General features: G+C 39.6%; 1 protein-coding gene across 1 annotated transcript; it reads left to right on the top strand.

Moving 5' to 3' along the window:
* Positions 1-2,227: 2,227 nt before the first annotated feature.
* gcgrb (glucagon receptor b) lies at positions 2,228-26,915 on the top strand. The gene is made up of 14 exons (XM_086082624.1): positions 2,228-2,553; positions 17,084-17,238; positions 17,306-17,402; positions 17,492-17,599; positions 19,018-19,106; positions 19,375-19,481; positions 19,607-19,763; positions 21,357-21,516; positions 21,713-21,773; positions 21,923-21,992; positions 23,966-24,054; positions 25,334-25,478; positions 25,740-25,781; positions 26,047-26,915. Exons 2-14 carry the CDS (start codon positions 17,185-17,187, stop codon positions 26,431-26,433), a joined length of 1,566 nt encoding a protein of 521 aa, XP_085938750.1. The 5' UTR covers positions 2,228-2,553; positions 17,084-17,184; the 3' UTR covers positions 26,434-26,915.
* The last annotated feature ends 283 nt before the right edge of the window (positions 26,916-27,198 follow it).

Here is a 27,198-nt window from a genome sequence, read left to right as displayed (position 1 = left end):
CCTCTTTCACACGCTCTCTCATCGTTGAAATTGTAATCCCTCGAAGTAATCCCCATTTTTAATAAATGTACCTGTAATCTGATTACATGTTTTTTCCATGTAACTGTAATGGAATACAGTTAAAAAAAATTGCAATCTGATTACGTAACGGCGGTACATGTATTCCGTTACTCCCCAAGCCTGGTGACAATAATAAAAATGGTTTCACGTGCCCCCTCTTCCACTTTGAATATCTGCCCCTCCGAGGGTCTCTGCATGTCCCCGCTCTATCCCCGCGGTCATGCGGCACTCACTCGCACACCGTGTGTGATTAATAGCCTGCCATGGTCTTCAGTGAGATGTGTAGGGAGGTTGATTTGCACATGCAAGTTGGGGGCTCAGAATCTGTTTATTTGTCATTTGTGGCAGCACCATATTGGAAAATAGTTGCAACAAATCAGCAACGCACAACAACAGGAACGAGAGAGCGTCGCAACTATAAATGTGATGATGGCTGACTGGCTCACTTGTTGTCTGTTCACAACATTGGGTACATTTGCGTCATCTAGTGAGATCTGAGCTGCGCAAAATGCTTGGGCTAACATCTGCTTTGTTATCGTAACAATGCGAGAGTGAGCAGTGAGTGTGAGCAAGATATAGACCTTGAACATCCCTCAATGCAGCAAAACTCCAACAAAGCTAGACTTTTACACATTCCTGTGACTAACGTAGTATGAACAAAAAGACACCAGCTTACAAATCCCTTCCGTTATTGTTCTCATGCCGCAGCAGAACGATCAACAAGCTGAGGGTTGATGACAAACAACCATTCACTCTCACAACCATACCTATAGCCGATTTAGAGTCTTTAATTAACTTTATATGCATGTTTCTGGAAGAGAGGAAGCGGGAGTATGGAGAGAAAATCCACACAAGCACAGGGAGAGCATACAAACTCCACACAGTCAGGTCAGAGCTAAGATTCAATTTCAAACCCCAAACACGACATCAGCCACACAACTATAAAACGTGTTTATATTTAGATTCGATAGTGAATGTGAGCTAACGGGATAGTTTCAATGTCACAGTGGGCATTAAAGCAATTGAAAAAGATAGCATGCAACCAAAGAGATGGTGCCATCTGAAAAGCGGAGCCCAGATGCTGCTGCATTTGCATATCATTTGCATATATGCATGATAGATTTGCTGTCTTTCATATTTACTTTTAACTGGCAAAAGGATTCATTAGGGGCCCACTAAAGATAAAATTGAGCTGCGTAGAAACTAGGCCTGGAAGCCTCCCTGGTGAGGTGATCCGGGCATGTCCCACTGGCAGGACGCCCTGGGGACAGCCAAGGACACGCTGGAGAGATCTATTTTGCACTGAATATATGCACTATATTATTTCATTAATTTTAGTCAACTACTTTTTGTTTCTTTGCTTCGTTTTTAAATGTCTTTATTTTGGTTGTAAATGCGTTTAAATGTTATACTTTGAATTACGAGAAGAACACTGAGTTAAAGCCGGTAATGCGGTTACTTTGAAATAAAAGCTGAAATGGTAACATGTGGTCTGTTGACTCCTATTATTTATTTTCTATTTTTTGTCTTGAGCAAATGTTAATAAATTGGGTTCACTTTCAATACTTTAATTTGGTCTGAAATGAAATTAATATCCTATAATAATATCTTTGGAGTTTGAGAAGGTAGTGTACCCACTTTTATTATTTGCATAACTCCCTCCCTCCCTCCCTCCCTCACTCCCTCCCTCCCTCACTCACTCACTCACTCACTCACTCACTCACTCACTCACTCACTCACTCACTCACTCACTCATTTAGAAAATAAACAAACAAGTAAAAAAAAAAAGATAAATACTATTTTTTACTCAATTGGTTGAACTGGCTGTCCACTCTTACTTAAATTAAAGTATATGAATAATTTACTTGCTGCAATAACTGGGGCATGTGTAAAACATGCTCAGAAAAGAAAAACAACTGCTGTACTGTAATGGAGCAAACTAGTATTTTTCACTCCCGAAGTAGTTTGGAACGGTAACTTTTACTTTGAAAAGTTTAACCACATATTGCTTTACACTTTTTGGCTGCAATGACAGATATTATAATGAAGCTTTTATTTTGAAAGACACAACCGGAATGCACCTTAAATGTCTTGCCTACCTTGACAGATATCGTGTTCGAGTGCAACGCGCCAAGACGCTTTTCATTCTACTCGCTTCATTCTCTCTGCAGCAACAGCGAGAGTCCGTCAACACAAAATATATTTCTTGACAGAGAAAGAGCGTAGAAGAGTTGAATTATTAATCAAACAGGTCAGTTAGCTCAGTTTTTTTTTTTTTACATTATTTTCTTTCTTTCTCTCTTTCTTTCTTTCTTTCTTTCTTTCTCTCTTTCTCTCTTTCTCTCTTTCTTTCTTTCTTTCTTTCTTTCTTTCTTTGCTGCACTCGGTGATGCGTCTTGGTTGCGCGCCTTGGACTGTGCCTGGATTGTGATGGACCTCCGAAAGTGTGTATGTGTCCCCGAGGGTGAGGACTGAGGACATCTGCAATCTTAGGTAATACTACTACTACTACTACTAATAATAATAATAATAGATAATAGGGATTATTATTCATTAAATTTTATGCAAATGATTATGTGGGGGCCTAATAAGTTATTACTGTGAAATTGATAGATCACATTCTTGTCATACAGCAAAATTTCAAGGTAGTGTGGTCGTCAAAGTTATATTAATTGCAGTGATCACATTAAGCATGAAATCTGTGTTAATTCTCAGAACTCACTAACAACCTTGTCCAAGATGTTTTGTTTTCACCCACATCACAATAACTGGCCTTACTACCAGTCAGCAGGATTATGCAAAAACTGCCGCTTTGCCACTCACTCAAGTTTCTTGTTACAATCGAAAACACATAAACACAGTGGAAACATATTGAATTGTTTGAATCTTACAATAGACACAACGTACGCTTGATGTCCATTGAAGTCTTTGTTGCCATTATCGCTGTAGTTAAAAGTCAAATTATTAAGGGAACTTTATTGATCAATAGGCGAACGGGAGCACAAAGTTGTGACAAAAGACAAGGGAGTTAGTGCTCCTCTCAACCTTAAATCCATTAATATATCGAATCATCATAGATCTCAGTATGAGTTCTACCACAGATTTATGATGATTCATTTGAAATCATCATTTATTAAGTACTTTTCATGTCAAATAATTTTCTACAGAGAACTCAATTGTTTTGTCCAATGCAAGTCCAGCGTGAGGTGCGCAGCGGGCTAAATCTGTGTGCTAGAATGGTGTTTCGGTAGTTTTGCAGATGTACGCAGCTTGAGGCAGTCAAAACTCAATTTCGTGCCGTTGTGGGCGTGAACACAGCTGACGCTATTCACCACCAATTGATTGATGTAAAATTGGCTAGGGAGATCACGGATGTGTGAAGTGGGCACTTGGAGACCACAGTCCATCCGATGGTTCGTGTTGGTCACTCATTCATGCTAATGTTAATCTAAACTGTGGTTGTGTTTGAGCTATCGATGTTGAAGCATTGTACGCCAGCAGCCATTTTGTTGCAGCAGAACAGTAATTTGCCGTATGTAAATATTGTTCTTTGTTGTTGCCTTCACATACAGTCAGGGTGCAGGCCAGCCAGTTGTTGTGGTAGCATGCATGCAAGCATACAACTGTCCTTTTGATGAATTCAAAAACAATGACTCACGACTTTTGTTTCTTTTAATTATGACTCAAAGCTCTTGTCAAATTTTTACACATGACCTTCTAGGATCTCATAGCTTGATTTAATGTGACATCATCTTATGAAGATATTTGTTACTGAAGCTTTATGACTTGGCATACATGTAATGTCACCTTGACCGTGTGACATGGAGTACGAGTCACTTTCATCCATCCATTTTTTTTTTTAAACCGCTTATCCTCACCAGGGTTGCGGGTGTGCTGGAGCCTATCCCAGCTGACGGGGTACACCCTGAATTGGTCACCAGCCAGTCAGTCTAAAAAGATGCACTTTCAACTGTTTATTCAACAACATTCGCTCAGCATTAAATACAAATACAAAAGTGGCACAAATGAAGGGAAGCAAGGAGGCAAGGTCGGCATGCAGGAGTCTCTAAAACTTTTTCACAAAAAAAAAAGGTAAACAAGGTGCTTGGAGGAATCAAAACACTAAAATGATCAAAGTCCAACAAAACAAGATTCAAAGTAACAAACCAATATCACTCAGCACAAAAGGGAAACAAAACATGACCCAAAGAAATGTGATTGACATCATCAACAGAAATAATGAACTGACAAACACAGAACAAACCAAGGAATTAAATACAAGCAAACTAACGAGACAATGATGTACACCTGGACAAGACACAAGTGGCTGGAGGGAGCTGATTGGTTGACAAAACTTCACACAAGGGACTGGGCTGAAGAGAATAGGTGGAACTAAAAACATAAAGAGCAAGAACACATACAATTCTGTAGAGTAAATTTGACTCTAAACAGAGTCTATTTGGTCCCACTCTAAGGCCCCGTCCAGACGGAAGCAAAGCCGTCTTCGTTTCTCAAACAAATCTCGTACACAGAAGCATTTCAAGACTTGCGTGTGTCCAAAAGAACGGCTGTAATGTATATGCCAAGTCTGGAGTGGCGCTGTAGCGCAGCCACAGGGAGTTAACGGAAAGCGTAGAAGAAGAATCAGCGAAGAAGACGGACACTTTTTTTTCTAACTTGATCGCAATCTACAAAACAAACATGGCTTTGCATGTATCAAAACAACATGAAAAAGACAAACACAGGAGAAGTGACAATGGCGGGTGATTCAAGTACAACACCACTTGTTGAACGTGGGAATAAAGAAGCAAAATATTTTGCTGCAAAAGCATAAGCAAGCTAAGTAGGCTGCGCAAAACGACTACGACACGGCTATCCGCCATTGTTGTTGACAGACTGACGGTCCGCGCGCAGTCACGCGAGAATTGGCGCATACGTCATCAATCTGCGACAATGCGTCGTCATCGAGCTGCGACCATTACGTCATCGCTGGAGGAGTATCTTGCATATGGTGTCTAGACGGACTCGTACGGGGCGCGTTTTGAAATCTTTCCGGACGAACGGCCTAAACGGTAAGAAACTTGTGAGGATACATTAAAACTGGCTTTCGTGTGGACGGGGCCTAAACAGAGTACAATTTTGCACTTGGAAAAGATCAAATATTCAGAGTAAATTTTATTCAAAATATATTTAGTGTCCACGAGAGAATTTGCCTATCAGATGAAAAAAACCTATTAACGATTTTTCACTCAAAAATTCGAAGTACATCTTGTAAGGAGAGATTTTGACTACATTTTACTAGTTTATTTAGTAACAAACAAAAAACAAGTTACACAAGGGTTGAGGAACAAACTCATGACCTTTAGCTTGGGAGTCTGCCGCTCTGCCACATGAGCTAGGCCACTCCTCCTTTGCTTGGCCTTTATCCAAAAGGAGACCAAAAACAATTACTCAACCCTTAAGTGACTTTCTTTCTTTTTTTTTTACTCTCTTCCAAGTGTAAAATGTTACCCTGTTACCCCAAATAGACTGAATGAACTGAATGTTAAACTCACGTAACACAGGAGTTGAGTGAATATCCAAGGTCGGGGCAGCTGGTCATGCGGCTCCTCTCTTTCTGTTTCAACTCTATTACGTCCTCACTGTATATTCTCTAATAATTACTCTTGGTTATTCATGCTTGACACCACAGACATTATAATGTCAATTTCCATGGTTGAGCATGCAGTCGGTAATCACTCCTGCTGTGGTTTTATCTTCCCCGTGCAAAATTTCTGACATGGTTTGTGATATGCGATATGATATAACTCGTGAATGAAAGCGGCAACAACATCTGCTCTCATCATCATATCATCTCACATAAGAAGTCCGATGATTCCTGCCAGACCAATGCAGGTCATCGGTCAGTTCGAATACACAGGACTGTTCAAACATGACAGAAAATAGTCCACTTTTGTACTTCTTCGTTCAGTCATTTTGAAGAATCCCCCCCCCACACACACACACATATATATTATGCTGAAAATGCTATATTAGTCCTTGCTGATTGAATGCTGATTTCTTGCTGACGTGTTTGGAATGCGAAACCGACTTATGTGAAAGCATGTCCTGAATATTTCATCTCTCTTTTCTTTGTATGATCTTCCATTTGATCTGCCTCTGTTCTTTATTCATTAGCGGGCTCCGGTTCCGGTTGACTGACCATGCATGGGGTCTCTTGTCACGCCTTTCTTATGCAAAGTCAGTAGTACATCATTAACAAATGCACAATGTTAATAATGTAGGTTGCAGCATTTTTCAGTTTTAGTTGTTTGTTTACGCTTAGCCATAATGAACTTGATAATGAACTTATAGTGTGGTGGTGCGTTCGCCTGACACTTCCCACTTTTGTACGAGTTTGAGTCTGCAAGGTTGTGTGTCTCTACGTGTGGCTTGTAAGGGGCCGGTTCGTGCGCCAAGTCCGCTGGGATCGGCTCCAGCGTCCTGTGAGTCTGAAAAGGATAAGCAGACTGGATGGATGGAGGAATTAGTTGCAAGTACAGTATTATAGGTTCAATTACCCCACCCCCCCCCATCATTTTCTTTCACAATAATGACTTTTGAGTGAAAATATAGTGAGTGCGGTAAAGAGATGGGCCGCGCTTGTGTGTTCTATGCATGCATGGCGAGAGAAGGTCTGCGCTACAAACACAATTGTTTATTTAATCAACACAGACCGTGACCGGTCAGTGACGCATGCTGCGTCTCGCTCACACGCACGTTCATGCGTTTATGCACACACGTGAACGCACGAGTACGTGCACACACAGCCACACGCACACACGTAAGTGTCCCTCCATGGTAAAATCACATTAATACATTTCCTCCTAGTCCAAGGCTGATGTCACCAATTTGGCTAAATAAAGATGTAAATGACCACAGGGAAGGAAAGAGGTCATGTTTGCCTGTTGCCATGGAGCAAAGAGAAGGCGGAAGTCTGTTTTTCTTGCTTGCAGAATGGTATTTGTGTTATGAATGTTGCACTTATGTCAGCAGTAGTTTGTTAATATAGTTGTATATTCTTTTGAATGTGACACGTTCTTTTCTCAACCACTTCTTCGTTGTTCGCCCTCTGTAAAATTGAAGGTAATGCAGTCCTCTAATATACTGTAGCACCAGCCCATAAAAACACATTCTTTTATGATGTAGTCAATGCTGTGCATGTTAATGTGTTATCGTGCCTGTTTGTTTGTCGCTAATTCAAACAAATCTTTTCTTCGTGCCGCACGCCAAGGTCTCTGATTGCCAATGAAATGTAAAAAGCTGGATTCGCTGCATTTCATTCATGGCGAACCTGCGTCAGCTCTCACTTCACCTCTCCTGCATCCAAATCTTTCATCTGCCCTGCTTACTTTATAATGGCTGATCATCCTCCACGTTATTTATATCTGGCGTCGCTCTATTGTCCGCTACATGCATCAGATCCTGCTACTTTTCTGACGGCTGCTTCTCAAATCACCTGATTCTTTACCCCTCAACATGTTCTCATGCACACGAAGGACAAATCATTCATTTGACAGCTCGTGCTGTCGTGCTCTGGTGAGGCCTTGAGATCTCTTTCCCTATTGAAGAGAATGGAAAGGCCATGAATTCATTTTTTTTTGTGATGAAAATAGAACTCTATAATATATTAGTTGTAATAACTTAATTAGCCATAATTAAAAATGTAATATCAACACAGAGCTCCTCTTTGCCCATTCAACACCTTCATTTTGAGCACATGACAAAGGGTCTCTGGAAAAATGTTAACTCCTAAGCAGCGGCATAATTGGATCAGTGATGAGACTAGAAGATATGATAGGAAGATAAAATATTCTACATAAGTATCTATATTGTGCACGACTGACAGGGAAAGACAGGTGACTAAGCAGGAGGATGACGAGGGACAGGTGTCAAATGCGGTCATGCATGACATTTTGACACCATTGACACATTTCGTCAAGCGTTGCCCTTTTCTCCCTTATGGCCGACACACGATGATCAGATTTGTGACTGGATAATCTAGCTACTATGTGCATATATAAAGTATGTGAATGCTCTTCTGGGATATCACTTACCCCTTGATGCCTTTCATTGACCTCTAGTTAATGTTTTAGTCATGCTGCCCGTCTGTTGTCATGGCTGCCGTTGTTCTGACGACCATTATCTCTCGGTCACTTTTGATAATGCTGCTAATTTAATGTCAGGTTATTATGAAAAGAATGAAATGATGATGGTCATGTGGAGTGAATGGTGAATTCACAAAGATCAGCAGCCTGACAATATGTGAGCCGGCATAACAAAATGAGTCGGAAGTTGAGAGAAAAGGCAATAATGGTTCAGATTGAACTTCCACCACTTTCCTCTGCTCTTTGAAAGTTTCGTTTTCATAAAATATATAATGTGAAGTGTTAAAAAATGACATTTTATGGTCAGTACTTAACAAAGAAATCACTAATTATCTCAAAATATGTGTTGCTATTTTCTTACTTTTTTGATAGTACTACATCATTTTGAGCTAATAAAAAAACACAGGATCGTCCATAAACAATCCCCATTAAAATTAGCATAGCAATTGTTGCTACATGTTGCATCTACCTTTTCATATCTGTGGTAATGATGTAATGAGTAGCGTAGCACAATGCTTAATATATTATTGGAAAGCTGAGATTCTCATGTTGATTATGCCAAAACCTCATTTCTAGAATATGGCTTGGATAACAAATTTTCCTATGCCGCGTCATTGCTTTATTGTGCACTTAACATACATGAGCAGTTGGACAAATAGTAAATTTTTGTCATAAGCAACTTTTTTCTCAGCTGTGTCATGATCTGCGCTGTCAGGCTGCGCTCAGTTGTTGTTGTTTGCTGTTGTGTTGCAGCCAGTTGACCACAAGGGGCGCCGACGCGACTTACACAGCTGTTTTTGTTCATGTAATCAGTCGGCGTATATAAGAGGCAGTCCAAGCAGCTACCAGTTGTCGGACGATTCATTTGCCAGCCACCAAGTTGCGACTGTTTCTCGACCTCGATTCTCATCTTGCCTTGTACTACGATCTTGCCTTGCCCTTGTAAGTTTTCTAGTAAAGTGATTTTTGTATTCTGCCTCTGGCCTTTTTGTGTAAGCACGTTAAGTTATTCTCCTTGCCGTTTTGTTGCAAGCGCTTTCTGCCTTGCAAAAGCGATTTCTGTTTGGATTTTTGTGTGTGTGTTTTGTGTAAATAAATATTGTAAACTGCTCTGCTGTCCGCGTTTTCTGGGATCCACACCCGAATCATAACAAGTTGAAAGGCTCAATTTCTGCAAATATTTTCCACTATTCATTCTGACTAGTTCTAGAAAGCTAGACAAACTAAAATGTATTTTTCAATCAACCGCAGTTTTGACAGTGATCAGCAAGTCACATTGATAAAAGCTGTAGATGATGATGATGATGATGATGATGGTGATTATGCCCAATAATAGCATTAATTATGCAAGCAATTAAAACAATATATTTCCATAATGTGTCCCCTTTAAAATAGCAATAGGCAAAAATGATTATTCATAATTGTATTCCCTAAGGGTGTGAAGCTTAGTATGAACAATGCACACAACAATATCGTCAGCACATATGCAAGTGTAAGGTGTCTTCTCTGTTCCACCAATATTATAAAGCAGTGGAGGAGGTGATTTGTGAAACTATGATTGCTTGTTAAAAACAAAGCAATGCTTCATCAACATGTTTATAATGCTTAGCAGGCTGCGTTCACACTGCAACAAGATGCCCAATTAAAAAATATTGTCACGTGTCGCAGCATTTATGGAAGTAAAAATGGAGCTGCGTGTAGGGGCACATCTCATTTCTCTGTTTGCAACTTTCACAGTTGTTGCTTTGCTCCTCTGTTTATATGCTACCTTCTACTAGAAGTTCCATCAAGGACCCAAAGACATTGACAGTGGAGCGTGGTGGGAGCAATTAGAAACATTTTGAAGAAATGAGATGTTCGCTCCTTTTCGTGATGACGTCTACTAAAGATGACGTCCAGTTATTGATGCGATCTGCGTGGCTGAAATATTACCATCACAACAAATGTCCACTTTACGCTTTATGTTTCCAGTGAGATTAAATTTAAAGAGAAATCTAAAATTAACACTGGTAGTCTTCTGAACTTGGCAGATACAAAGATGTTCCTGAGTGGTCTATCCCCCAGCGCATATTTGTTTGGCTTTTGATGACTAATAGGTCGGATGAGCGTGACCTGAGCATCCATACTGTAGGCGCATCAGATATATTTCCAATTTAGATCCACTTACGAAGAGGCTCAGGTCGGATTTAAAAAATTGGAAATTGGATTTGTTCTCAGACAGCACATGTGCGCTCATCGTAAAAACTGTCAATCTTCACTTTGGTGCTCGGGCAAGTGAGTTTACCGTGTTTGGGAATTTGGAAGACGTTCAGGTGCACCGAGGACATTTTCTTTTACATGCTCCCGGTGCACATGACAATATGGTGACCAAAAGTAGATTATAGACTGGGTAAAACCAGGTCTAAATTGTGGTACAGATGGATAATATGATTTTGGTGAATTTGACTGGGGCACAGGCAGACATATTGTGTGCTTCACTGATTTGTGTGCTGGATGTCATTCATAGACATGACAACAGACATTGAACCAACCCTCTGTATCATTGTAGAAATTAATTCATTGAACGCATCATTAATATCATCTTTATTCCTATTAAAACACCCCATAGAACGTGAGGGGTGACTGGTCACCAAACCACGCCCTGAATTTCTTAGACACGATAGAAAACAAAAGGAAGGGCGGGGGCGGGGTAATATGGATTTGGCGACAAGCTAATCTCTTTTCAGCAGATGAGTCCGGAGATACAAAGTATATTCCATCTCACACCGTTACAGTCCTCAAAGGCCTTATCGACATTTGCTGCCAAATTGTAGCAGTTGCACTTTTTTCTTTTCTTATTAGGGGACCGCTTAACCGAGCTGTGCCGACTGGTCATTCTGCTCCGCTCCGTCTGAGCGGTCATGTGACTGTCACATGACTAACAGCTTACTATAAATTTTAAACTGTTATAGTAATATTCATTGTTATAGTATTACTAATTTGAAAACACAACTACAAATGTCGTGTTGACAAAAATTATGTTTAATATCATAATAGGTCATTATGCGCTGCAGTGTTTTTTTTATTTTTTATGACGGGACTGAAAGTGACGCCGTTGCCATTTTTGACACTTCTTGATACCGTATTACCGTTTTACCGCCCAACCCTACTCTCAAGTGACATGTCAAATTTTGGCAGTTGAGACATTTGGAAAATGGAAGCATCACTCAATAATGCAAAATCATTTAAGATCAGCAGATTAGTCAAACCTCGACAAGAAAGATGAGGCAGATTGAGGGAAACAAGACACACGCTTTTTGGCTAAAGCGTTATTCTGTTTAACTGCCTTCTTTTTCAAATATCGGGATATGACCCAGCATGGATTAAGACTGTTATGACTCATTTATAAAATGCTATTTACAATACAATGAATTTTGTGAGAACAGTTTATGGAAGTCACTTTTCTGTTTGAGGATGGTGTCATAGCTTAATGCTAATGGATTTTGTTTTCATCACAATATCCGACATGTATCTCATTAAAAATGCTTGTTCGTCTTGGTGATTTTTAAACTGTGGGTGATTTATTTTTCCAAATTGTTACAAACAGAGTCACTCACAAGGAAAACTGACATCTTGTATTGCAGCCTAGATACATTAGGAAGAAATGTTTGGTGCTTTAACTAACACACACGGGTTACAAATAGAGCAATTCAAGAGACAAAATTGCAAATGAAAGTATGCCTGCAATTTAAGGCAAGACATTCAAGGAAAAATAAATGACAGAATTTTTTCCTAAGAAAATATATATTTTTTAAAATTAATGAAAAGACACAAATCCTATAGAGCAAAATAAAAATGGAGTGGAGTGAAATCATTAGAGAGTAGAGAAAAAAAGTAGAAAAAGACTTGAATGAACCCTTGATAGCATTTGAGAATTGCAAATGGTCATAAAACGGTCAGTTGGATGTTTTTAACTACTGCATAGTGAGCATGGGAATGTTCACCGCCTGCTGTCATGGTAACAGATTCTCTGACAATGCAATTGTATTTCAAAATATCACAGATGACTAATTCTCTTAGATGGACAAATTTGCATTTCTTTCATGTTTCATATAGTTTTTTGAAGTATACACAGCTGTTGCCTCTTAGGGGCTCTGAAACATGGAGGACCAAAACTGCCAAAATTCAAAATAAATAAATGACTAAATAAATAAATAGATCGCTAAAAGTGAAAACAAAAATTTATATAAAAAATATATAATTTGAAAATTATATATTAAATAAATATATGAATAAATGACTAAAAGTGAAAATAAAAACGGATATAAAAAATATTATTCAAAAATAAATAAATAAATAAATAAAAATGTATTAATTTGTGTGTGTGTATATATATATATATATATATATATATATATATATATATATATATATATATATATATATATATATATATATATATATATATATATACATATAGTTTTTTTGTTTTTATTTCCATTTATATTTATTTTGGGGGATTTAATTTGCGAATTATATTTTTTTATAACCGTTTTTATTTTCACCTTTAGCGATCTATTCATTTATTTAGTCATTTATTTATTTTGAATTTTGGCAGTTTTGGTCTTCCATACTGAAAATGCAGCAGAATGTCGTAGACGTTTTTGTTGCACCTCTCACATTGAAGAATGTGAGCAACTTGACTTTGACAATGGATTTCAACTGTCAAATACCGGCTTTGAGGGTGAGGCAAGTGCTGTAAATGTCCTCTAGGGAGGTGAGAGACGTTCTCATGATCATGTCACTATGGTGCAGCAGAACAGGATGCTCTCTATGCTTCTTCTATATAGAAGGAGCACATGATGGGGATTGAAGTCTGGCTCTTCTCACCTTGCGAAAGAAGTAGACAGGTTTGAAATATATATTTTGTGACACCAGTCCTCGAACCTTTCAGACACACCTCGTATCATTTTATGTTTCTGCAATTGGGTAGCCATTCGACTGAGCAAATAAGCAGCAGTGAAAAAATAACGACTACGGTCATAAGATGCAATTTGGTCCGAAATGTGTCATAAAAAAGCAGCGTTTGATTCAGGCTGAATATTGCTTGTGATGAACCAGTTAGTTTTCATGTTTGTTTGTTTCATGTCTCATCTTTCTTATTTTACATCCAAGCCTGCTCTGAATCCATGAATCTGAAAATGCCAGCAATACCAATTTTCCCCATCTGTGATTGCGCAATGACATCTACAATTGAGTTTGTGTCCAACATCTTACATTTGTTTTCACCTGGGTCCCATGATTGTCACATAAAACAACACATGTGCTGTCATGTAGAAATAACCCCAACACACACACACATACACACACACACACACACCCACACTGAACAGATACACAGCATAATAACAAGCACTGTTGAGTCCCTCATGTTTGCAGTTGTCACACGTGTGACTCTGCATTCATCAATGCAGGACAGACAGGACACATACTGACACATGGCATTTCTCCAGAGATAGATAGATAGATAGATAGATAGATAGATAGATAGAAGATAGAAGCTCATGTGGACTCCATATCCATGAGCACTGATGTGCCTTTACATATTACATTTCGCTGGCAAACAGAAAATAAAGGCATACATATTTCCACCGAGTGGTACATTTCAGTTCACTTTGTAACAGTAAACCCTGATCGGGCTGGTGTTTTCACTGCAGGCTGTGTAGATGGAAAGATGATAGCTGAGTCAGTTATGTAGAGTCTGTGATGTCATACCAGCGTGACACAAATGTAACCTGCCAATTAATTCAACAAAGAAGAGAGACAGTAAACAAAAGACAACAATGGAAGATGTCCATCTCTTTCTGTTTACGTGGCTGTTTAATTAACTTAATCCTCCCATCACGTTCTGCATATTTTTTAAATTCTGAGGAGACTGTGCTGAGTCTAGCTTTACCAAAATGGTGCCATACCACTGCTGAAAGGTATGGTTGCCATGAAAAAAGATGCTGAGTTTTACTAAACTTTGTGAGAATTTAGCTTACCGTGTATCATGTAGGCTATATTTGCGGCATTGAGGTGGTGGGGTGCTAAATGATATTCTTTTCATGGTCCCCAAATGGCTGGCCCTGATCACAGGCCAAGTCCTCCTAATCTCATTACAATGAAGATGATCAATGAGGTAAATTCACAAATTGATGCTGGGCCCTTGTTTATGTGCCTAGCGCACGTTTATTTTCTTTTAATTGTCCACATGAGTCTGGATTTTCAGGCTACTATTGTGGACCTATGCTACTTTTTTTTATTTATTATTATTATTTTTTTAAGAGCTCAGTATTGTTCATTCGGTAATGTCATCATCATTGCTCTTTTTTTATTATTATTATTTTTTTGTATGTGGGTGAGTGTGTGTATGTGCGTGCGTGCGTGCGTGTATTCGTTAGCTCACCAAAAACCTATTAGAAAAAATCCCATACCGTTCACCTAAACCGAACACCGCCGTCAGGAGACCCGAGGGGACCAAAGAAAACAAAGGAAAGTGAAATCCAGCACCGACCAGACACCACCCACCAAGCCACCAACCAGAGTTCTTCACCAACCCCAGAAACATCTAAATTCCAACAAATCAGGGAGACCTCAAGAGACCAAAGGAGAGACTGAGGAAAGGAAGCAAGGACAAACGAAGCAGAGTGAGATCCACAGACACCAGCCTCAACCTCAACCTTCCACCGATTCAACGACCAGAGGAAGAAGCAGATTGTGTCTGAGTTTCGATAGATGCTGGTGTGGTGGATCTGGCATGCATGAAAATCTCCACCAAAGAGGGGAGCCGTCGACCCCTGCCAGGACAGAGCAAGCGCAACACCTCAGGGCCCCCCAGGCCGCGGCAGCGCCAAAGGACGACCCCCGGCCCCCGCTCTCCCCACGAACCCCCTGCCCACCATCCACCCCCGCCATCCACCCCAACACAGCCCCAGCCGCCCCCAGGCCCCCAAGCCCCCAGACACCCCCCCCCCCCACCCCTGACTCCTACTTTGATGCTCACCCCAAATAATATAATCTATGATGTTGTTAAAATGACTCGAAAGGACTTGAAACGCAAAGTGTAGGACTTGTGAACCGCTTGAGACTTGTCAGTCTTGACTCGGGACTTGACTCGGGAGTTGAGGGCAAAGACTTGAGACTTACGTGTGACTTGCAAATCAATGACTTACTCCCACCTCTGGCATATGTGCATATGGTACGAATGTCTGAAGCTCTTTCAAGTGGTCTTCATGCTTCTCCTCAAGGGTTCATTCCTCGTAAACTTACAACAACTCCACTTCGTCTAAGTATACACCAATATCCACAGAAATAGAAATAAGCTTGTGATCCTTGGACAGACGTAAAAAAGATATTCAGGTATCAAAAACTGTAGCACATAAAATGAAGATATTGCTCATTATGCAATTTGCACCGTTTCTGAAAAGATGCTGCACGCTTCAGTTTGAAAGAGAAGCAATACCCTGAATGGCCTCATATTGGAATTTCTTAAATCACTTTTGGGAAAAGGAGACATCTAATGTGACTTTATTGTTTGCAGTTTGGAAAGATAATATTTGGGTAATGATTCACTTTGGTTTTAAAATTGTGATTGACAAGCCAGGGTCACTTGTCACCATAGCAACATAAATTTTTGTTACATTTGTCCATAACTTCTTAAAGGGACCATATTATACCATCTATACTTTTGCAAACATTGATGTGCTGTCTGCTGGAAAATGTAAATTGCAACTGTGTGTTGTTTTTCGAAGAAGGGAATTTTTATAGGAGCTGACGTTGTTTGCTTTGAAGATGCTTCAACGAGAAGGTGACAACTACTGTGTACGTTGCGACGCTAACATATCAGGTGTGTCTCAATGTCAGCACCGGGCAAACAATGCTGAAGACACACAGACTGGAACAGACTGGAATTTGAAACGTTTTAGCCAAAAATGTTCCCACACATAAGATGTTTTTTGCAGAAACGTTTCAGATTCCGTTTTATTCTCCAACTTCATTTGCGAAGATGTTCAACTGATTCTTCAAAATAAGGCTAAGTTTCAAGTATTCAGAAGTATAGCTGTAATAAAGCATTTTGGTTGCGAGGAATGTACCCACTGCTTAATCCTTGACTTGAACTCATTGAGATTCAGGTATTGTACCTGTCCATCGATTCTCTTTACCACCTGTTCTCATTTGCGTCACCGGTAAGCTCGGCAGACAATGGAAAGATTTGCATTGAGAATACTGTTCTTCATTCATGGAGATCTAGACTGTGATGTTTAGTGTCACAGCTTAACCTTGATTTTTTTTTGGAGCCGTGTATAACATCTACTGGTAGCCATCCTTGGTAGCATTGAAAGACTAATTGCATTGCAATTGGAGACACAAAGAAATGCATGCAGAGTGGTGAGTCAAATAGGTCTTGTGAATATATATATATATATATATATATATTAGCCACTTTCTCACCACTGTCCAACTTTTTGATATTGGCAACCAAAGGGACAATCAGACAGACTGACAGACAGAAAGACAGAGATGAGCGGTGCTGCTCGCCGGATGTTTTGGCAGAAAGAACTACAGTACCGTAATGTATGATGTGGCGCACACTTAAAAATATGAACTTGGAAACGCAATACGGCATTTTATGACTTTTATGTACATCAGTCAGCGGTTGTTCATTTCTACGAATGTTCGTAAGTCGGGCGTTCGTAACTCGAGGGGCATCCGTATTCTTCCAAACACTTCAGTCATCAGCCTCATTGGGCCACTTCCAGGAGTAAAAAAAATGCCCGAAATGTGAATGCCAAACTAAAAGTACAGATGCGGATAGAGTAACGAATTGTTAGTTATCGGTTATTTCCCATCCCTAGTCTCCCACAACAGTGGCATCGGGCCCGGAGCGCCTCATGTGTGGGGCTTCCTCCTCTGTGCTCTCGTCCCCACCTCCCCTCTTCATCCCAGCTTCAGTGGAATGTCCCAGGTGTGTCTCTTCTTGGCCTTGCTCGTGCTCTGCAGCTGCACAAAGGTACGTCCTCCATCCTGACTCCACAATCACACTCGAGCGAGCATCAGGAAATGAACTCCTACCACAGGTGTCGTCTACCACATCCCTGGAGCGTGTCCAGGAACTGTGGAGAAGCTACAAGAACGAGTGTTTAGACTCTTTCAACTCTGCACCCCCCACAACAGGTGAGCCCTCGTCTCCCCACTGCTTCGAGGTGTGTGCAGACAAATACAACAACCGCGCTTGCGGATCCGTCATGCTCTTACCCCAGCAGGGTTGGTGTGCAACAGGACCTTTGACCAGTTTGCCTGCTGGCCTGATGGACTCCCTGGAACCACAGTCAATGTCTCTTGCCCTTCCTTCTTGCCATGGTATTCTCAAGGTCAGCTTGTATGATTGTGTTCCTGCTTAGCATCCACAGAAATGTGCCCGTTTGTATGGCGGTCCAAAAATGGCAAAATAAAACATAAATAAATAAATACAAACAGATGTAAAAAAATATATATAATTAAAAAATTAAATACAAAAAATAATATAAATGGAAATAAAAATATATATATATTAGCGTTAGCTCATTGCTTAATCACCAAAAATTATCGCATTGCGTCATGTATTAACCACACTGCTAATTTTGACTGCAGATGATCCTTTAGCTTGACAGCGGATGGTTACGTTAAAGGTAGCACAAAAACACATTTATATATATATATATATATATATATATATATATATATATATATATATATACACATATAATAGAGCTGTCAAACGATTACATTTTGTAATCAGATTCATCACATTTTAGAATTTTGATAAATCACGATTAATCACTTAATAAAAAAGTCTTTTTTATCAATATTTTTTTCCCGGCAAATTTGAATAGCACCGGCTATGTGTTAATTCTTTTGACATTTAATGTTATGAGGACATCTTCAACATCTTTTGATCCACTGCACACGCTCATCCTCCTCTTTTTTTCTAATCAATGAATGACTTGCATAATTTAAAATGAGAAATAAATGACCCCAATATTTTGACATGAACAAATATTCTAAATGTCATACGCACACATTTATTAATTGCTTTACTTTAATGCATGTAATTATGTTTATTGCTCAAACAACCTGTGCTACCTTAAACGTAGCCATCCGCTGTCACGCTATGGGATAATCTATGGTTGAAATTAATAGTCTGATTAATCTGTGTTAATTCATGATTAATGCGATATTTTTTTGTGATTAATGAATTAGTTACTGATTTAACTTTGACAGCACTAATATATATATATATATATATATATATAGTAAAAATAAAATAATAAAAATAAAAAATGAGATTCATAAAATTAAAATATATTTTTTTTTTATAAAAACTTGGAAATAAATATATAAATACAATTAAATGTAAATCAATAAATAAAAACACTGCTCTCATATTTATATATGTATTTATTTAATGCTGCAGATGCTATCAGCATGAAATGCGTCATGAAATGTTATTCAAATGAGGGGGCGGTACTAAGTGAATTTTTTTTTAATTTATCCAATAATAGCTAAATCATTTGAATTGATAACGTTTTCTACTGTTCAAAGCAAATACACGAAGAGTACTGTGTATTAAGAACTATAATACTAAGGATTGATCAAATTAAACATTTGTATTGAATGCCTTATTGTGTTTATGGATATCTTCTCCAGTGAGTCAAACTGCGCTACCACAGCAAGATTTGCTTGTCATGAGCTGAATGGTTTTATTTGTCCATAATTCTTCCTAATCTTCAGTTTGTGCCTATTTCAACAGTCCAGCATGGTTTGGTGTACAGATTCTGTGGCGAAGATGGTAGATGGGCCCAGAAGAATACCAGCGAATGTGAGGATGACAAAGGCCAGGTGAGGTGTGTGTGTGTGTGTGTGTGTGTGTGTGCGCCCGTATCGCAAATGATGCATGCTGGTGTGTAATTTCTTGATTGTCCTTCATGTTTAAAAGTAGCCTTAGGCAGCAGATGGGTAGCGAATCTGAGGACTGGCTAGACATACGTGCTTTATGTAAAGTCATATCTAAGGTCTCCCATCTGTTGTTAGAGCTCTTTTCTGTGTCTATGTATGCGGTTTAAAAGCTTTGCATGAAAGTAAAACGCCACCTCTGCTGTGTCTGCAGCAGTGGTATGGCCGCATCCTCGGTCAGTTTCGGATCATGTACACGGTGGGATACTCGCTGTCTCTTGGAGCTCTGCTGCTCGCCCTGGGAATTCTCATCAGCTTCAGGTAAATCACCAAACAAAGGCAACACATGGATATTACTGGTACTATAAATAAGGCTTCAATGAAGCTAACAAACAATATCAATATGGAAAGACTACAGTACTTTAATTAATTAAACTCTGCACCAGGAAGTTGCACTGCATGAGGAACAGCATCCACATGAACTTGTTTGCCTCCTTCATCCTGAGAGCCGTGTCCATTCTGGTCAAAGATGCCCTGCTGACCCTTACACTGGACCCAAGGAGCAGCGGTCAAACTCGGGTTCAAACCTGGATCAACATACCGGTTAGAGAACATTTGACAATGACTGTTATTTAGAATTGCAATTGTATTACCCAGGAATACTGATCACCAGCCCTTTCTCTGAACCATTCAGCCACGTTAGCCATAGAAGAATGTGTGACATTGTATGTAATTGCAGTGAATATGTCAGTATGTACTGAAAGATTGCATTGAATTTGAATTTTGAATATAAAACAGATGATATAGAAACAAAACTTAATAATGACGAATGATGGATGTGAAGTCATTTGACAATGATTAGTATTCAATATTGAATTTCTACAAATGAGTTGTTTCTAGCAGGGATCGAACCCACGTCTTCCAGTGTGGCAGACAGATTCAAACTACTAGCGTAACTTGTCTTGTTCAAAATCATGTCTTATGGTGTATTTGTATTGAAAAATGACATCTGATGCTGAAAGCAAGGCTGAATGGGGACACTTGCTTTTAATTATCCATCCATTTTCTTAACCGCTTGTCCTTACAAGGGTCGCGGGGGGGTCTGGAGCCTATCCCAGATGGCTTCAGGCAGTAGGCGGGGTACACCCAAACTGGTTGCCTGCCAAAGACAAACAACCATCCACGCTCACAATCACACCTATGGACAATTTGGAGTGTTCAATTAATCTGCCATGCATGTCTTTGGAATGTGGGAGGAAACCGGAGTACCTGGAGAAAACCCACGCAAGCACGGGGAGAACATGCAAACTCCACCCAGGAAAGCCGAAGCCTGGACTCACGTCCTCTGCACTGGGAGGCGGACGTGCTAACCAGTCATCCACCGTGCCGCTCGCTTTTAACCATTTCAGTGAAATTATAAAGCATTTCTTGATATGATAGCCAGTTAGCATGTAATCACCATAATTGCCATGGATACATTTGCTATGTACAGTCAGAGGTGGGATTCGAACCCGCGACCTCTTGGTGAACCTCTCTGAGCAGTATCAGCGATCTGGTGATGATGAGAAGTTGTATGTATGAAAGTGGGCGTGGAAAGTGGGAAAATGAATGGGGAAAAGTTGATATGTAACGTTGAATTATGCGATGATAAATAATCAGATGATAAATATCCAGGAAGGCGTAAATTTTTGAAGCAAGTGTATTATGTGGGAGTTGCTTCTCTGTGATAAAGTAAGGACAATAAAATGCTATAATAATAATAATTATAATCATAAGTAATAAAGGTTGGAAACAACATAAGTAGTAAGGCTGCATAGAACATGTTATTGTCCCAAAATTTTTGTTGACTTCTCCTTTAAATGACATACATTTAGTGTTGACAGTGGCCCTGGCTAGTTCACTCATACAATAGACTACTCAAAGTATGTGAGCAGGGGTTACCTTAGCAACGACAGAGCCACAGTTTGGCAAGTTTATTTCAACGCAAATTCATTACATATTGTCGCTTCATTATTCCATGACTGAAAGGAGCGGTGTAACGCGCAATGATGGCCGCACGTACACATACGCACATGCTTTTGAAATGACAAATAAACATGAACATGAGGCAATTAACACCAATAAAGGAAAGAGTAAACCTACGCAGCTGTGCACGCGGTCCACTTCTTGTCTTATTTGTCCTCCGCTGCTGTGCAGGCCGTGATGTGGTGTCGGGCCGCTATGGTGATGATGCAGTACACCGTGATGGCCAACAACTATTGGCTGTTGGTGGAGGGCATCTACCTGCACAGTCTGCTCGTCATCACCGTGTTCAGTGAGAAGAAATACTTTTACATTTACATGGCCATCGGTTGGGGTAAGTAGGAGTTTCTGGCATTGTCAAATAAGGACTTACATATAAGGAGTCATCATTAACTGTTTGGCACGATGATGGATCATTTGATTTTTTGGGGCAGAATTTGTCTACCTTTTAAAATGTTTCCCTGTAGGGGGGGGGGGGGGACCTGGGGGGTGGGGGACCCTCAGCCCTCACATTTCTGCTTCATTCTCAGGTGCACCACTCGCATTTGTTTCACCCTGGATCACAGTCAAGTACCTCTACGAGAATGAAGAGTGAGTGATCTTTTTCAATGTGCTCTTAACCATCTTTATCAATGACCTTTAATGAAAAACGTGAATTTCATATATGCACGGCACGGCTCCTCATATTGAGAACACTGGGTACAGTGTGTGTGTGTGTGTATATATGTATGTGTGTGCAGGTGCTGGGAGAGAAATATTAACATGGGATACTGGTGGATCATCCGTTCCCCAATATTGGTTGCTTGCCTGGTAAGTTTTTTTTAGTTTGTTTGCCTCTGTGTTTGTGTGCCGATTGTTCTATATGTTCTATGTCTATATACACTTACAGTATACTTGGCGGTATGTTAACTTATGAGCACAACTGTAATTGTACAAATGCTAAATGCCGCTTAATAACACAAAAATTCTATGAATTGTTACCAAATGTTACCCATGTCAATGTCAACCTTTGAAAATATCAAAACAATTTCCAAAGTATTTTAGATTTTATGGGCATTAAACCTTCTTTTTTTTTTCTTTTTTTTGGTACCATACAGTGAGCTCATAAATTGACAGCGGTTCAGATATTGGAAGATGGATATGGATGAATAATAATAATAATAAGAATCAGGTTGCAAATACAAAATTTAATATGGTATTATGTAATATAGTCTCTAAACTTTGATAATATGGGTTTTCATGAATTTACATGCCATGCAGTTTTAAACTGCATTTTTACGCTGCGGCTGCCATTTGGCAATATAAGATATTTGAAGAAATTTGCAAATCAAGCCCCCCCTGTAATGCTATAGTATCACATGGCTAAGTATATAATCAGTCTATACTAGGACTGTCAAAATTAAAGGTTTAACTCTGGAGATTCATTACAATTCTTTAAACTTCCTGTTACGGATTATAACCTGCAGCCAAACTTGCCACTGGCACAAAGACAGACAACACATGGACTATATGTAGTTTTACTTTCCGTTTTACTAGACACTTGTTGGAGAAATCTCAAGTAATTTGTGCACTTAACAAAGCCAAATTCAAATTGCATACCAGTTGTACGTCTTTGGCGTATCATCTCAGAGCAAAAAATAATCCTCCTCAAGTTCCTTCCACGGGGCTTCGCAAATCAAACCTTCTGAAGTGTGCTGCTTCTGAGCACAACTAAACCTGGAAGAGAGAAAAAAGATGGCCTGTAAAGTTGAGTCAATTTTATTTAAAATTTGTATTTTATAGAATTATTCTATTCAAGTATCAAAGATAAATATACTTTCCATTTGATGATTTTACATTAATTCCAAGATTTTACTCCGGTAAATATCTGTGACAGGCTTTGAAGAAAAAAGTAAAATCAGAAGTAGAAAAATGTGATTAATCATGATTAATAAAAAAATAACTGTGCGATTAATTAGTTTAAAAATTATTATTTTTTAACGCACAACTTGGAAAGTCTGTACTGGGGGAATTCCAGTTGCAACGCAGCAAACATGTCTACGTCAAAATTTAGCTTAATAAATGTAATAATAATGCATATATTTGTGGAGACTGGGGTCAAGTTGTAGTTTACAATTTGAAAAATGGGCAGAATTTCACAAGTTACTTGCATGTTAAAGATTATACAGCTCTTAATATGAAAAGAAAAATGCACTGAGCTGTCACCAACGTCTTACGAATGCAAGTATGCCATCTAGTGGCAGAAAAATGACCTCAACTCAAATCGATATCACACTCGTTTTTTTACAGTAAAGTACATCTTAATTTTAACTCAATTTTATGAATTATTATGTAATTACTGTATCAATGACTAAAAGATGCAGCCATATTTCTATTAGTTTAACATTTTTCCATTTTTATGTTAACAAGAGTATTAAAACTTAGAAGAAAAAAAACTACATTAAGTTATTCCTAGTTTTGATTAGGTGTTGTTCAGATTTACTCAAAAGCACATCCAATCAACTTTATTTGTGCACACTGAGACTCACACAACACACCAACATAAACGCTTGAGATAAGTTGAAAGCTAATAACATAAGTGTTCTATCAATTGAAGTGATGTGCCATCAGAGAGTGTTCTGGACTAGATCGCCGATATGTCTGTGTGAGTGTGCGTGCATTTGTTTGCTTGCTTTCTTGCATGTGAGTGTGGCTGAACAAAGCCTGGCAGGAAGTACTGGAATAAGTATAAGTGTTACAAAATGTAGAAACCCAGTTACAGTCATTGTCTCCTCTCATTACAGATCAATTTTTTCATTTTTATACGAATCATCAAAATTTTGATGTCTAAGCTCAGAGCTCATCAGATGAGATACACAGACTACAAGTTCAGGTTAGAGCTTTTATTTTTATTTGAGAGTCGTTTCATTTCATCATATTGGATACAATTGCCGTACAATGAGCCCCGATACTCACGGGGGAGAGCGACCAAATAATTGATACCCCCCTCAAGGATGATGTAATTGGTGATTAAATGATAGATATTGATATTGATATTGATTGATAGATTGCCTTAGTTAATAGTGTTGCAATGGTGAGTCACAAGACGGAAAGACAGGCTTTACTTCAGCTTTACTTCACACAGGCAATGGCAGACGATTTGCCACTGGTTTGCAACAGTGAGCAACATGAAGCAGGCCAAAGAACAAAACACACCATTCACACACAGTATACGCAACAAAACTTCATGAATAATCAAATAAAGCAGCAGGATGAAACATGATATTCCTAACTAGGGCCAATAATCTCCCATTTGCGTTATTTTTTTTTTAAGTGGCTGTTTCTCAATATAAAGAACATCTTGTGAAATTGCGAAGTATGGTCTTCCTAAGAACATACCCAAGAGCGTTCTTCCTAAAAATGTAATTTTCTTTGTAAATTGGAACAGCTGTGTACTTGTTAATTTATCCCCTCCCCCCTGGAGATTCTGATGTATTACACAATACCAGCGCGAAATGCATCTTGGGGTATTTTGGTAGCCGAGCTTTCAGAAGCAACAATCGATGCATCCTTGGTTTAAGCTAGCTGCCAAGGACAACATCCGGGTATGCTACGGTTCGTGTTGTATGCGTACTTTCAATTGGAAGAGTTCACAAGATTAGATAACAACGCAAAATGAGAAACGGCTATTGAATCAGTTTCACACACATTTGAAATGCTGTTACTTCAGTCTTCTTTTGTCAAAGTTACATTGCGAAACAGTAGTGTGCCGCCACCTTGTGGCCAATAGTGGAGTTACACCCGACATTCCCGGTCCCGTCATTGATGGATGCCCACATTTTCAGCGAGTGCTTTATGATGAGAAGCCTTGAAAAAAAATACACGGACTGAGCACCGACTGAAGCAGGTTTTCGATCCAGGTCAGTACAGACGGCGTTCCTTCTCAGTCTGTGTAGTTTTTGGAGGCTTTGCGTCATAAAGCTCTCGCCGAAAATGTGGGCATCCGTCAACGGCGGAGAGACGAAAGTACCCATCTTTGTTTATAACTGTACCAAAAAAAAACAGCAAACAGTGAATCTGGAACCCGCGATAGAAGAAAATTTTACTCTACTGTTAATACTCCATATACGATTAGTCCATCCTGTAATGTTTACGTTTGTATTTTGGTCCAGATTAGCAAAATCCACTCTGACTCTGATCCCTCTGCTGGGGATTCACGCCATTCTCTTCACCTTTGTCATCGACGAATCCGTCCCAAAAGGTTCCATGCTGCGCCTGATACGTCTCTTCTGTGACCTCCTGTTCAACTCCTTCCAGGTCCGAAGTAGTATAGCGTGCATGCTACATGGCTTGGTTCTCAAAGTAAATACGCTGCTGCAATATACAGATTTACATTTGGTCAAAGAAATTCTATGGTTTTGTGAATAAAGATGGGAAGCGAAGGTTTATATGAAAGTGTCGTTTTAAGTTAAGAGGAATCACTTCAATATTCCATGTAGCATTTCCCTTGCTTAACTTCTTTTGAGAACAATCCAAAGGGAAGGACAATGTTTTCCTCTCCTCTACTTTTCTCTGCAGGGGCTGCTTGTTGCCATCTTGTACTGCTTTGTCAACAAAGAGGTGAGGGGGTGGTGATCTTATATGGAAGGCCTGAGGTGCAGATGAATAACAACAGTGTCCTTGTTTTTTCATTTCTGAAAGCTTTATTCTGCTACTGCTTTCTCTACTACACGGGACAAGCATATTGGCATTCAACTGATCGCTAAACTTTGAAATGCATCCTTTGGCTCGAGACATCCATCCACTTGAGTGTGTTATTTAATCTCCCTCATCATCTTTATATGGCTCTCTGCCGGCGGCTATCCGCAATCCCATTATCCCCCAGGTGCAGTCAGAGATGCTGAAAAAGTGGAAGCGGTGGAAGCTGGGGAAGGACATTGACGAGGAGTACCGCCACACCCACAGCCAGACGCCGCACATCAAAAGCGGCAGCATGGCCACAGGAAACCTGCCGGATCTCTATGACAACAACACAAGCGACCCCAGCGAGGGCTCAGTGGCTACACTTCAACACAAAAAAGCCGACGGAGGCTCACCCGATGAAAGCCGCCAATTGGTCGTGTCCTACAGCAACAAACACTCCTATCACCTCTCCTTCCTGTCCCAGCGAGGACACTCCAGTCACGCCAGCACCTCCTCGGAGGAAATGTGTCTGAAAGAGAGGGCGCAGTGCCACTCTTACCCAACGGAAGGAGAAGAAGCTGATGCTTGAGCCTTTCGTGAATGTGCAGCAACACTGATGATTTTAACCAAGGAACAAGTTTCAGACAAAACAAATTCTTATAGAGACGTGGTTCTTAACTTTGTTGGAGGTAATGAACCCCCACCAGTTTTAATGAGCAATCACCGAACCCTTAAAAATAAAATCTGATTTTCTTTTTACACTCAATTCTCTATAGTTATATAGCACTCATTAAAACAATAACCGTGAAACCTCGGGGCAGCAGTTATGCTTAACAAAAATATAAACGCAACGCTTACATTGCTTGGCCTATCTGTGCTGTTCGACTTGTGGCTGTTGTGATTCGTCATCGTGTGATTTCTTCATACTATGACGAGTAAAACAAAAAAAAAAAGTGGCCAGACGAATATGTGTTATATGAATTTATAACGGAATGTATGGTGTTCCGCAGGGTTCAATTCCGGGGCCTCTTGTGTTTAACATCCTCCTCAACAAAAATTGAAACACTTTTGTTTTTGCTACCATTTTTTACGAGATGAACTTAAAGATCGAAAACTTCTTCCACATACACAATATCACCATTTCTCTCAAATATTGTTCACAAACCAGTTCAAATCAGTGATAGTGAGCACTTCTCCTTTGCCCAGATATAACAGGTGTGTCATATCAAGATGCTGATTACACACCATGATTAGTGCACAAGTGTTCCTTAAGCCTGGTACACACCTAAAGAGAATCGGTCTATTTGTGTCCCGATTTTGCCCTTTCCCGCCCAAGGACAACAAGCGCCCGACA

This window comes from Leptonotus elevatus, chromosome 8 (genome assembly GCF_054856555.1).
Source record: "Leptonotus elevatus isolate MCC_2025b chromosome 8, RoL_Lele_1.0, whole genome shotgun sequence".
NCBI lineage: Eukaryota > Metazoa > Chordata > Actinopteri > Syngnathiformes > Syngnathidae > Leptonotus > Leptonotus elevatus.
The sequence above is the reverse complement of the archived record's forward strand: the minus strand, read 5'-3'. Positions and strand labels throughout refer to the sequence as shown.

What these genes read in the sequence shown, in the direction of transcription:
- gcgrb (XM_086082624.1), top strand. Translation starts at nt 17,185, where the DNA reads ATGTCCCAGGTGTGTCTCTTCTTGGCCTTGCTCGTGCTCTGCAGCTGC. An exon ending in CTTGCCATGGTATTCTCAAG is followed by an intron (nt 17,600 to 19,017) that starts GTCAGCTTGTAT and finishes CTATTTCAACAG; the next exon opens with TCCAGCATGGTTTGGTGTAC. An exon ending in AAACCTGGATCAACATACCG is followed by an intron (nt 19,764 to 21,356) that starts GTTAGAGAACAT and finishes GCTGCTGTGCAG; the next exon opens with GCCGTGATGTGGTGTCGGGC.